Below are 14,474 nucleotides of genomic sequence, written 5' to 3'. Positions count from 1 at the left end.
ATTCCATTAAATGGAAACCAACATAAAAACAGAAAATATATTTTCATATCGGTTACTTTGCACTGTTTTGAACTATGTAACATAAAATGTGTAATTGTTTGGCATAAAGTTCATCATCCTGACATCCAGTTGGTATCGGTGAAACTGTGTGACCTAGCTTCCAAATAGAATCTATAATGGATACTCTAAACTTATAGTTAAGGAGACGGAAACTAACAAGAAGCTATGGTCATAAGTATACTGTTGGTTTCCATTCCTGTCTGAAACTTAGTTTTAAAGATCAACTTAATCACGAGGTCTTATAATTCAGATGCTTAGCTATAGGTGTAAAGGTTGTTGGTTTTGGCACGAGTAACAGGTTCCTTTTTCAATGAATTTTAATCAGGAAAGTAGTCTGTCATAACCCTAGGTTATCACCATGGAGTAGCCAATCACGGGATTGGAAATAGATCTCACACAAATGTGCGATTTCTCAGATGGGTTTCTCACCCACGGGTGTGCAAGAATCAGTAGAATCAGTATGATTGCACAATGCCATTTAGAAAGTGGTGGAATGTAACATATGTCATATTTATGGAATCAGTACCCAACCTTTAGACAAAAACAAACACATTATGCAGAAATTGAGTTCAACATGTTTATTAAATACGGATTGCGCTGAATTCCTTCTTTCGGCTTCATACAGTGCATGCGGCTTTCAGGCCGTGTTCTGAAATAAAGATACTATTATATTATTTGAAAACACACACATACACACACACACACACGCACACACACATACATACATACATACATACATACACACACACACACACACATACACACACTGGGATCAATATTCTGCGATGTTCTGTGCCATGTTGTGCTTTGCTGTGACGTGCTGTGCTGTATATACTGTATAAGAGCTGTCCATTACAATCAGTGAGTAGATGTTTGGAGGGTATGATTATGATCAACTTACCCCATCAATAGGTCGAGCACTGCAAGAAAGTAACACATGTTTAAGATATGGATACATGTTATATTTCTTATTTTTTACAGACAAACGGGCTCATACTGCTACCTCTCCGATACCTCCCCGCCAGTGTCTTTCACACTTGTGAACATGTGTCCGCTGCTTGACATATTACGCTGTGGTTACTTTGACCGCGATCAGTTGCAGTCAAACAACGTTGGGCGTGGAGAGTCTTGGATGCGTGTCCGTGTATCACAGTTTGACTCTTGAGAATTTCTAAGACTTCAGTCCTGAGCCGACTTGCACAAGGCGGTGTTAGCGCCACGACTATCTTAAGCCTGTATTGGAGAATGGGAGTTACAATCATTGTAGCGCTAAGATCGCTTTGTGCAAGTGGGCCCTGTTCCACAACAAAGTATGTGTGACACACGTGGTCTCGGCTTAGCAAATATGTTCGAAATTGTTCATCCAGCAGAAAATGGGTACCAAGTGAAGGAAATCGCGAGACTATTAACCTTCTAGCGCCTAATAAGTGCCTTGGGCTATCCTGGTGATTGTGTGCGTTGAGCAATATATATCCTGGTAAAAGGTACGTTATAATATTTTCATTATTACTATATGCACTCAGCCACCACAGCCTTCATCTGCAGTGGATTCTGATTTACAATCCCATATGCCCATATGACTTGAGCTACAGTGGGTCTCGGGTTACAATCCCATATGCCCATACACCATTCCCTCAGGCATTGCCTCGGTGTTTCAGTTCTCTCGTGGATACAGCGGGTGCTTGTCCATGGTTCTGCAAAGCCCGCATAATATTCCGAACAAAAAGGAGACTTTGACCCCAAGGTTCATCCATGGTACGACTCCGAACCTGTGCAGGTCATTCTGGAAACTAATCTTTCTGAAGAGGCCCCTAATACAACCTGAAAAAACGTCTTGCCAACAAATACAATCTTTTCCTCTTTGACACAGTCAATGAATGTAATTGTGTTGTTGAATTTTCTTTCTCTTGTGACAGCGTTGTGACTGCAAGATTCAGAAAGAGCTCGGCAGATTTGTGGAAAGGTTTTGGAGGACATTATCTAACAGAACATCTCATAAACATACCTAAACAAAATGGAGGATTATCATCCTCGATCTCCTCAGCACAGATTCCAAACAACTTTCACTCACACCGTTTACACAGATGACATGTAACTTCTTGTAACAAATGGAGTCTCTCCTCATTGAGTCTTGGTGGTTCAGCTGGGCAGCGTTCCCATAGAGGAGTTACAAGCTTAACTGTGCCAGGGTCACATCAGTAATGTGTGCATGTACATACTTTACTAGGTAAACAGCAACAGCCTTTATACACACACGTGAGGGATACCTCTGTGTAGACTTGCTGGGAGCACCCAGTGCAACTGAAGCCTACTTCTATCTGGATGAGCAACTAAAGTGGTGTCTAGACGTGTGAACCAGCATTTCGTCATCTGACTGAATGCTCATTCCGTCACAGATGAAGCACATATCTGCTTTGCAATTTATATCATATGATAATATCTGTAAAAGGCTATACCAATTGGGCTCGAAATCGATGGTGGGACAGGCACCTGGAACAGACGTCGTATAAGCTAACGTCCCATTTGCGACTAAGGAGGATTCGAAAACGTCCAGATCTCTGAAAGGTGAATATTGACCTTGATACATTGGCACTGAATATAAACAAACGAGCACGAAGCATGTCCATATATCATGATGACATGTATCTTTACATATATGTAAAGCCCATTCCTGGCGTTCCTCGCCAAAATAGTCCTGGAATATTCTACTAAGTTATTCTACAGCGCAGGACCATGCAAAATGACCTGCATATTGAAATGAATATGTTTCATCGGCTTCCTGATAGATGTTGTTCTGATGTTCTTCTTATGCTGTTCTGATGCTATACCGGACAAAGCCTCTACATAGGAGTTACGACATGTCTTGTTAGGAATATATCCTTAACAAAGAAGCATAGCCGTACACGGCATGTCATGTCAGGAATAGACCTTTAATAAACCAGTATAACCACATACGGCTTGTCATATCAACTTTCATAAAGTACAGTTTAGTAAAAAGAACACTGGCTATTATTGGTCACTTACTCAGTATCAGGGTAGGCAACGTATATAAGTAAAGAGCACTGGTTTTGCCTGACGTCAGCGCAGGGTGAGGTTTTACATTCCATTAGCCTGAAGCATCCCGTGATGGGGTTGTAATGCCACAAACCACCAAAGGCATCACAGAAGATTATGGTATCTGTGACAATAAAACAAATTAAACGCTACATGGAACATCACATTAATACAACAGAACAGCTATTACGACATTTTGGCAGCTATTGTGCAGTATATCACAATCAAAACAGCTTTTATGAAATGGACATATGCGCTCATATGTGTATCTTCGGTTTTGTCTTTACTGTCTGATGAGGCAGTGTTATTGTTTGTGGAATAGTGATGCATGGGTAATTTGTCGAGGCCAGTAGGGTGAAGACTATTGCAGTTAGTAATATAATGCAAACAGACAGACAGACTTTATTCAATAAAGATGCCTTAGGCACATGATACATGCTTTCTTGTGGCAGCAAATTATCTAAGTGAAAAATATAGGAGCTGGGCAGGGGCAGGTATGATGATTTCGCATACAATGTATAAAGAACGAAGTACGTTTATAAATCGTTGGGTTTTAAGCGATAGAGACTTTACTGTGTACTAGTAATCGATGCAGGGCTAAGTGCTTATGTGTTAATAGTGTTGGCTCTTCAAATTCTACATCAGCTATGCATCTACCAGATCCCTTGCAACTGTGGCGACCAATACATTGAAAAAACACTGAGACCAATCAACACCAGAATGAAGGAACACCAGACCTCCGTCAGCAAACTCGACCAGAAATCGGCCATCTCTGAACACATTCGCAAGAACCCTGGACATTCAATTCGATGGAAGGACACTAGGATACTATCTACCAACAACAACAACAACTGGCGCCAAAGGAAACTACAAGAGGCCATCGAGATCCGGAGACAGAAACCAGCAATCAACCGTGACCAAGGAGTGTACCTACCAAGTGCCTGGGACTTATTGATAAATTAATCTTATCTATCTGTGTACATTCTATCTATGTAATCCATTAGTGTTTACACAACAGTGTGCCAATGTATAGCCTATCTACCCGTGTACATCCTTATCAACTTGTGTTTGTTCATCATCAACCCTCATGTAATCATGTTCATCAACCCAAATGTAAATCATGTTCATCAACCCTCATGGAAATCATGTACATCGTCCTTAATCCCCAATCATGTGTTATGTAAACATCATCCAATCATGCGTAATGTATCACCATTGGCTTCCATCCTTATCCCCAATCATTTACATCGTCCCTATCCCCTATCTGTGTTATGTAAACATATCCTATCATCTGTAATGTATTACAATAGGTTTCCGTCATTGTTTTCATAACTGTCGGCTTCCTATCAGTGCTTGTTTATGCTGGCTTCCATCTTTCGTTATTTCATTCCACTTGTTACTTTGTTATTGTTTTAACTGTACATATAAATGTAGCTCTGTACCCCATTCTCATTCACCTGATGAAGGAGTAAGCATTAACTCCGAAACGTTATGTTCTCATAATAAAGAAGTTGATATCTATAAAAAATCATTCTTAGTAGAGATTATAGGTCAAGCTGAAATCTTACTCGACATCTACAACTTAATAGGGATCAGTGAATAATGTCGATGCAAAGTGTAATTAGGGCTAAGCCTTAGAAGGCATTCTTCTGTAGCTGCTGATAGAAAACGTTTTCGAGCTAGAAGAAACTTCAGGAGATAGGCGGTGTACTGAATAGCAAGTTTGACAGCTTGAGACAATTTGTTTGCTCAAGAATTTTTCCAATGTGCCTTCCATTTGCAGACGGACTTGTCCGGGTTAGTTAAGGCAACATTTTGACAATTTTGATTTTGTTTGCACTTATCAATGTCTTGAGATCTGTTTGCAAGGGAGAGTTCAAGGGAAATTTCTGAGAATATGACTGTTTGACTTTTGAGAAACCTATTCTGGGTAGATATCAGTTTAGTTACAGGGAGCCCACCGATAACTTCAAAGTTCTTGTAAATAGAGCACTCTTTTTATAAGAAACTGACAAACCAATAAGAATATGCTTACTATCATATGGTTTCTGGAGACTTTTAGCCAATGCCATGAATCGATGACTGCTCGGAGAGAGTGGGTCACGCCAGGTTCTTCAGCATGAGTATAGGGCTAATAATATATTCCATTCCCTGTTGACTTAGCAGGCTAAATATGTTTCTGCTGTGCTTATTAACAGATTTTATCAACACACAGTTAGGTTACTGTAGCCCAAGAACGATAATACAATCTTCCAGTGACATTTGCAGCAATTGAAGGCGACATCTCCGACGACGATATCATTCAAGGGAACGTCAGAAGAGCACTCATGCCTTTTCCGAAAGACTTCAATTTCGCAAAATGTGAATATGCACAGACACCTGTATAATGTTCACATCATGTCATTGGTTAATGCTAGATTTATCACACTTGTGTTGTATACCGAAACTCGCTGCACATGGGTGACCTAATTAAACACCTGTATGACCTCATTGTGATAATCCGTTGCTGTGCACACGGGCTATGTTTGGATTTAGAAATGGAGATTGGGTTCACTTCAATAGGGTGACGCAGAACGTTCTAGAAGGTATGACGTCATTTAGCAGGTAGGCAATATAAGACTCCCCAGAAGATCACCCACACCATTCTCATCTGACGTCATTTAGCAGGTAGGCAATATAAGACTCCCCTGAAAATCACCCACACCATTCTCATCTGACGTCATTTAGCAGGTAGGCAATATAAGACTCCCCAGAAGATCACCCACACCATTCTCATCTGACGTCATTTAGCAGGTAGGCAATATAAGACTCCCCTGAAAATCACCCACACCATTCTCATCTGACGTCATTTAGCAGGTAGGCAATATAAGACTCCCCAGAAGATCACCCACACCATTCTCATCTGACGTCATTTAGCAGGTAGGCAATATAAGACTCACCTGAAGATCACCCACACCATTCTCATCTGACGTCATTTAGCAGGTAGGCAATATAAGACTCCCCAGAAGATCACCCACATCATTCTCATCTCTGTCACCAGGGAGAACATCTCAGTACCATGCAAATGGTTCTATGCTCTTGGGTCTACGGGTTCTGGTGGCGTTTTACCATGAATATAGCAAATGGATATGGCTAGTGAGAAAACAGAATGGACTTCATCAACATCATAGAAAAAAAACAACAAAAAAGACGGGGAGTTGTTCTCTTTGACATTCGCAAATGCTGTTGATTGTCCACGTTTGGCGTGACGACTACACTAGGTCCAATTTAGAAGGCCTTTACAGTATACCTGACATGTGCATGGGAAGTATTTTAAGAAATCCATTGGGTCTAAAACATTGGCCTTATTTCATCTTTTTTGTAGGCTTAGCTTTTTACTCGTCAGGATAGACATATTTGCAGATTTGAGAACATGCAAAACAGTCTTCTGTTATTTATGTGACTCGCAATGTTTCATATTTGGTTCCTGGATTAACTGTTGAACAATCGACTTTGCCGAAGAAGTCTATGCCACAAATCCAATGAACACAACGTGTTTTAGTCCTTAAGATGACCGGAACGAGGACCCGTATGCATTTGAATGCGCTACCAAGGAACAATATTATAATCAATTGAAACACAGTACTGCTTACGCTATAAAACGTGATGCAGTACTCACGATTCGGCAAGAATATCCATCTCACAACTGCGGACATTGTTTATGGCTTTTTTGTGCAATAGTCCTCAAAAACTTTCCTAGGGGTTATGTCCCTATTTGACCTTGTTAGGAGTACCTCATATGGATTTACACGTGTAAGAGTGTGATGCACAATACTGTGTGTATTTGTGACTATTTGAGACTAAATACTTGCATTGGTTGACATATAAGTCCTAAGAAAAGGCAAATGAAGAGAGAGCAGAGTGGCGCAATGGAAGTACACTGGGCTCATAACCCAGAAGACCGTGGATCAAAACCATGCTCTGCTCTTTTTCGAACATGGGAGGAGTTCGTCTGACATCTCTACAAAGGGACACGATCGCAATCTAGCTTGTGACAGTGACACTTCATCTGCAACGCGAAAGTGAAGAAATATACAGAAGATACTGGAGACCCTATATACATGACCATAAGAAATGGACAAGATATTTGCAGGGATATCTCAATATCTTTACTAACGTTATGTGATCCGCTACGAGAGGCACGAGGGCAAGATGGACCTTCCCCCTTCTAAAGGCACGTTTACTCTCACATCTCCCACAACAGGCTAAAGCCAAAATGAAGAAAGAAAGTGTCATCCATGGGGAAAACACACTGGAAGCAACTTCAACAAAGCGAATGAAAACAGATTTTCAAATAGATACAAAAGGTTTAAATGTGTCATTTGTAGTAGAACTGCCGACGTGTAAACATGCATCCATGTCCCATGTGCTCCAAACAGTATTTTTGGGTCTATGACTTCTCCCATCATATTCGAACAAAACATTCCGAAGAAACAATCTCAAGCAGCAGCAGCAATATGTGGTGCTTTAGACTCTTACATCCATTTACCATGATCGTCTCAGGGCCGGCCTCCTCTGGGAAAACCTAATCAGTGAAGCAGCTTCTGGAACGGATGAACATTAAACCTTATCCTGAACGTATTATAAGACTCTACAAACGATGTCAGACCTTCTATAACACCATTCAAACTCATGTTTATCCCATTCGTTCTGACCTGGAAAAGGTTGTGTTTCTGGATGAACCTATGAACGATGAACCTAAGAAAATATACAATGATGGGACTGTGTGAGATTTACACCACATGACATGTGACTCAATCTGTATGGATACTATGGATAAAGTGTAGACAGCGGTAATAACTATGACTTCAACAAGAATAACATTTAGTTTTACATTCTGTTATTTGTCTTTTGGTTTCCAAAATGGCGGCCGGGGACGGGATCTATGACCCAGTTTCATGCAAACTTGGGCCAGAGGGGAAATCATACGATAATAAATAGTTTGGGATCGTTGTTAATTTGTAGACTTTTTCGATTAATAAAGGAGCCATGGATGGGCAAATTACTTATTTATTGTGGAGTACAGTGATACTTGACCTATATTTTCTTGTCTATTTTCTTGTTACTTGTCACAGCCAGTAAAACGTCATGACTGGTGCTTTCACACTGGCTGTGTTATTCTGTGGAAACATTGGACATTCATATGGATATGTTGTATACATGGGTATTCAAGAATTTATCCACCATATTGAATCCATGACATCATCAACACCTGGACACCTGGTGTGTTTTTTTTTAGAACAGTGCCCTGGCAAAATGTTATATTTAGATTTAGACCCGGGGTGTCTATATTTAGACCATGACTCATGTTGTGCATCGGTTTCCCCACAACTTATTTTTAGACTCAATAGGATCATATAACGCCCCCAAACAGCCCTCCAGATCATTCTGGCTTCAATCGCCAAAGAGAGAACGTCCCCTCTCCAGTCTATGTTCTTGACTCTACTGGTTCTGGTAGCTGTTTACCTGGAAGAAAATGGATTCCATGCACCGCGAGATCCTAAGGAAGAATTATTCTGGCCTCGTGCATGTAGAAGAATTGGTCGACAAACTGATGCAGTTTTGTGTCTTTACCATCTTCATGAAAGCGAACATTATGGAGAAACAGTCCTTTGACATGGTCAGAGCTTTATTAGATACCCTTCCGAGACGAGGACCTCAGGCTTACTTCCTCGTCTGCAAAGCACTGCAGGAATGTGGAGAGACAGAAGCCATGACATTGCTGGGACTAGAGACAGACAAGACAGAATATGATGATGGGTACCTATGTATGGACAGTATTCCTCTCAAAACCCAAACACAGTTCCAAGAACGGCTGAATTCGTTTCACTCTTGGCCTATGCAGATGAAACAGATTCCTTGTCATATGGCCCAGGCAGGATTTGTGTACTTGCTCAGAGGAGATGCTTGATGATCCCCAGGCCTCGGTCGAACATGAAAAGTGGTCTTCAGACTGTCCCTACTTGACCCTGGTGGGAGTCCCTCGGAGACAAATGGCCCCTTGGGGTCGTCATGTGGATTTGTAACGTGAATACTGCCTGTTGTTGAAAAATAAATGAATATGAGAGTATATCTGTTGTCTGTGTATAAATAGAGGTTTACTCATTGAGATCAGACAGAAACTGTTTTCTAGAATTATGGCCAGGTACGTGTTGAAACATTACACATTTTTAAGGGCCATATTAATATTTCAAGACACGGAGGAAATCCGAGAAGACATCTTAGACATGAACAGAAAACAGATTCTAGCAATCCATGGTATTTTCAAGAGGTTATTAAAAGGAAGAATACCCGTGACTCGATATGAAAGACGTCATTTCCTGAAGAAAAATGATAGAGATAACTATCTAGCGGTGTTATGAAGATTAGTTCACCCTCTGTGGACGACAGACAGCCTTTGGAAGAGTCTTTTCTCCAGTTACATGCCTATCGTAGCATTTATTCTGAAACCACAGTTTGTCAATGCACTTAGAGATGAGGCCATTCAAAATGCTTGGTGGTTCAATAGAGCATTGACTTAGAGCTATGGCTTCATATGACTAGCAGTGATACTATACCAAGACATAGTTAAGATATAAATGGCCATGAGGACAATCTTGCTTCATTTAGTCGTTGACCAGTGACAGTGACACATCACCTCAAGTTGCCCCCGTTTTGGAATTCATCCTGAATAATCCATGATACAAACTCTCCGTACCCGATGCCGAAAAATGGACTCGGTTTTACATGCTCCGGGCTGAAGGGAAAGGAGGTCCTTATCACTCCATCATGCATGGAGGAGAAAGATCTGCCATGATGTCTGTGGATCGCTTTTTAGAACTGTACAATCCAGAGTGGAAGAAAGAAAACCCAAAAGAAACCTCAGAACAACAACCTAAGATTAATTTCGTCACCCCGACTCAACAAGTGGTTGAACAGGCGAAAGCAAAGTTGAAGAGAGAAAAGCAAAGGTTCAAAAGGCTAAATTGTATCATTGTAGTAGGACTGTTGCCGTTTGAACATATATGTATGTTTGGGCTCATGTCTTGTCCTGTCATATTCGAACAAAGCATTCTGGAGAGGATTTCAAACAGCAGTAGCAGCGGCGGCAAAAGCAGCAGCAGCAGCAAAAGCAGCAGCAGCTACATGTGGGTGATGAACACCCGTTTACCATGATTGTTTCTGGGCCAACCTCCTGTGAAAAAACCTACTTGATGAAGCAGCTTCTAGAAATATTGAACATTAAACCTTATCCCGAACGTATTCTATGGCTCTACAAACGATGGCAGCCCTTGTATAACGTCATACAAAGCCGTGTTTATCCTTACTGACCTAGAAAAGGATGAGTTTCTGAACTCCCATGAGGTGAACGTCGATGTGCTTGACGACTTAATGTTCATAGCGAGCAAAGATCCATGCATTACTGATCTGTTTACAAGGGGAAGTTATCATCGTAACCTCTGAGTCATTGCCTTGAACCAAAACTTGTATTGCAGTCAGGATCCCACACAACGAAGAAATTGTCATTATCTACTTCTGTTCAACAACCCTATTGATACACAACCCATCATGACTTTGGCGAGACAAATGTATCCGTGTAACACACACCATTTCATGGACCAGTTTCAGAAGGCTACCCAGAGGCCTTATGGACATTTGCTGGTTGATCTAAAACCACAAACACCTCCCCCAAACACCTCTTAATGCGTTCAGTTTAAAAGGAAACCTCCAAGCTAGGACGATTCAGTCCGAGTTAGACGTTCATCGTGAGCAGACGTGTGAAGAACAGCTCTAATCCATGCCATCTTGTGATGACTGTGATGTTTCAAGATCCCTCTGATTTGCAAAAACACAGGCGAAACTGGTGTGTTGAAAAGTCCCAAGTGGGCCCTTCTGGAATACCCCAAGTTAAAGGAAATGAGAGGATGATGTGAAGAGACCACGTCCTCTGTCAGAATGTGACTATTGTGGTCAAGTGTTTAGCAGTAACATATCTTACAACGACATTTACACGACAAGCAATGTCCTGGAATGGAACAGGATGATTATGATGATGATGAACCATTAAGCAATGTCAACAACAGGAAAAGGAAGATGGCTAATTTCGAAGAGCACGCGTGAGCTGAATAGAGATGTACTGGATGAGAAACGTCAGCTGTACATGAAGGCAGGTTTCAGTGAGGATGCGATCCAAACCAGACTGAAAAAAATAACCTGGATCGCGTTTAAGGAGACGTATGCTCGCTTTATTACTTATATGTATCATATGTAAAACATGGCAATAATATATATCATGATGTGTTTTCCAAATTGTACAAATACAAGGCTTGGGTGAAAAAGTTGACCGATGATGATGATGATGATGATGATGATGATGATGATGATGATGATGGTGGTGGTGGTGGTGGTGGTGGTGGTGTTGATGCAGACACCCTATCTGAGACAGAGAGTGAAGGACAGGATGATGATGAAAGACAATGACATGTACGGTAGACTATTGGTCGTGCTCCGTTCCCATAGTTTTACTTATTTGAAAAAGGAATTAATAAACCATGAAATCTCTATATCTTTCGTGTTTCTTAATGCATTGTTCTAATACAACATTGTATTCGAAGGTTAGAATGAATGAGCCCATGCATGGTCATAAGAAGCGAGTCATGGGGTCGTTGGCTTGGTTGACAAATCAGTTTCCAGTTCGATGCTCATGCTGTTGATCACTGGATTGTCTGCTTCAGACAAAAAACTGGACTATTGCTGAGTGCGGCATAAACCTCAGTCACTTCTTTAATACCAGTGTCAACCTTATATTCTCAACCTCCTCATACAACCCCATACTATGATCAGTAAAAAAAGTTAAAACTTGCAGTTCTAACGTCATTGCTGTTTTAGTTCATTTTTGCTCTAAAATGAACTGTAATTATTATACCCGTTCACCTAAAATAATGTATCATTTAGAAATGTGAGCAGCCGTTTGGGATATGTAGCCGTTTTGGTTATGTGGCCGTTTGCGCTCCGTTTTGACAGAACCGTTTTGACATAGAACCGGTTTTTAGACTGGTTCCCTGGGTCTGTTGACCCTCCGCTAAGGGTAAGAGACGTAACTCTAATTTACTACCGAAGCTGCGCGAAAATTTTCTGAGTGAGAGCACATGTGGGTCTTTGTCTGAGTGAGAGCGCCAAGGCGTCGTTTGTTCGGTGTGGCATTACTGCGACTTCATGGATTATAATACATAAATGTTATGGATGTATTGTGGATTTTTTTAAACTCTGGACTGGAAAGTCGAATATACATTGTCTAACAGTATGTATTGTACGGGTAATTTGTGTAAAGTTATTGTGTATTCCCAATGTACGGAATCCATGTTTAACAATGCTAGCATTTTATTTATTCAGACAGGTTCATCCAGGAAAGGGCAAGAGAGTTGATCCTTTCTTTATTCATACAGTTTTTGTTTGTTATTGCTTTTGTTTGTTTTTTTCAAAAAGTGTGTTTATATTGTATCTTAATAGATATGGTGTGAGTACATGATGATTTGAAATACATGCATATAATGTGTTTACGTGATGATTTTAATAGATGTGTTTGCATTATGAGTAGATGTGATTAGATTGTCTTCGGGGTATAGTAGGGGTGAGCAAACGATTCATTTATTATTGAAGTGCAGTATGAATCAGTCTGTTTCTTCACAAGAATGGGTGGATTGTGTCAGTCCATTGAATCACTGAAACAACAAGAAACATTTGGAAATGCCTCCACCGTATATGATTGTATATTTTTGTGATCGTTTCCTTTGTTTTAGTTACTAGGAACAGTATTTGTTTAGCGCGCGAGTTTCGTATGAATAGTGTATATCATGTACATTTGTATGACACACTAAAGTGTATTCATATTATTGTGTTGCATTGACATAACACATGTGGCTCATTCTACAGGGATTCTAATCAACAGTGTTCTGCATGCATAATAACCACGATTTCCACGATTTTCATTTTCATAATATCAATAGTGTCATTGGGTTTCAAAATAGCAGCAGGGGTCGCGATCTACAGCGCATGGCCATATTATTACGTACAATTGTAATGGCGTCAACATCGTGTATAGCGATGCTCGTTTTCAATATACTGTAGGTCAAAAACGACACAGCGTATAGTCGCCATATTTTGTCACATGATCGACCACGATATCACGTGTCTTTCACGTGATTCTATTTTTAATCCACTTGTCGTCTGCTACATATTCTGGTTATTTCCGGCAACAATGGGAAAATAGGCTGATTTGTCGGAGTCACTTGAGAAATTAACCGTACAAAAGTTTCGAAGCGGCGAAAAATGTTCTAACATTGCAAGATTCTTTGGAATGCCTCGATGCAGTGTGTATTCGGTGGTAAAGCGGTTTATTCAACGTGGATCAGTTGAAAATGCGCCCCAGACAGGCCGTATGAGGAAACTGACTGAACGATGTCGCACAGTGAACAATTACTGGAATCAGGGTTAGGGTTAGGGTTAGGGTTGGGGCAAGGGAACAACGACATCGCACGGTGAACAATTACTGGAATCAGGGTTGGGGTTAGGGTTGGGGCAAGGGGACAACGATATCGCACAGTGAACAATTACTGGAATCGAGTAATCTTTTCTGACGAGTGGAAATTATCATTGGGGAAAACAATCGTGTTTTTGTTTGGAGACAGCCCGGTGAAGAATACCTCCCGCAATGCCTTTGTCCGGGACGACAGCCACTCGTCGGTTTGATGGTGTGGGGCTGCTTCACCTGGCATGGTGTTGGTACCATTTGTGTTGTTGATGGCAACATAAATGCTCATAAATACACACAAATCCTCGATGATATGCTTTGGCCCGTTGTAGCCAGACATTTACCCGGAATCCGCTATATCTTTCAAGATAACAACGCCCCTATACATAGGGCCCGTGTCGTGCAAGATTACAAGCGACAGAATGGCATAACTGGAATGTTGTGGCCTGTGGAGAGTCTAGACGCAAAACACATCACAAAATATTGGGGTAAGACTGTTTATATCTAACGTGTTACGACACTTTGAAGTTTGTCGTCAACACTCGGTCCGCCATGTTTGTTACGTAATAATGTGGCCACACGCTGTATGACCTAGTTTCTTCAATGGGCGGGAAGGCCGTAATTCTTCACGGTTCATTGAGTGTAGGAGAGGCAATGTTATGGCAGAATGCACCTCACTCGAAGGCTGTCACAAATTAAAAGAAAGAAACCAGGATTAACATGGACACTCGGGAACTCTATGTGAAGTTATTTACAAGTTATTTTTCTTTTTTCTTAATCTCCATGCTTGGGCGGGAATGCGTGTTTGTTT

The 14,474-nt window shown here is 40.9% G+C and overlaps 1 protein-coding gene across 1 annotated transcript in view; it reads right to left on the bottom strand.

Moving 5' to 3' along the window:
* Window positions 1–579: 579 nt before the first annotated feature.
* Window positions 580–14,474, bottom strand: part of LOC137277925 (uncharacterized) — a 56,269-nt gene continuing 42,374 nt past the window's right edge. Inside the window, exons 6-9 of the mRNA XM_067809937.1 lie at window positions 3,085–3,238; window positions 2,517–2,618; window positions 962–980; window positions 580–591 (exon numbers count right to left, since the gene is read on the bottom strand). Coding sequence (XP_067666038.1) covers window positions 580–591; window positions 962–980; window positions 2,517–2,618; window positions 3,085–3,238 — 287 coding nt within the window. The remainder of the gene's footprint in view (window positions 592–961; window positions 981–2,516; window positions 2,619–3,084; window positions 3,239–14,474) is intronic.

Source organism: Haliotis asinina, chromosome 1 (assembly GCF_037392515.1).
Source record: "Haliotis asinina isolate JCU_RB_2024 chromosome 1, JCU_Hal_asi_v2, whole genome shotgun sequence".
Lineage (NCBI taxonomy): Eukaryota > Metazoa > Mollusca > Gastropoda > Lepetellida > Haliotidae > Haliotis > Haliotis asinina.
This window is presented reverse-complemented; position numbering and strand designations above follow the sequence as displayed.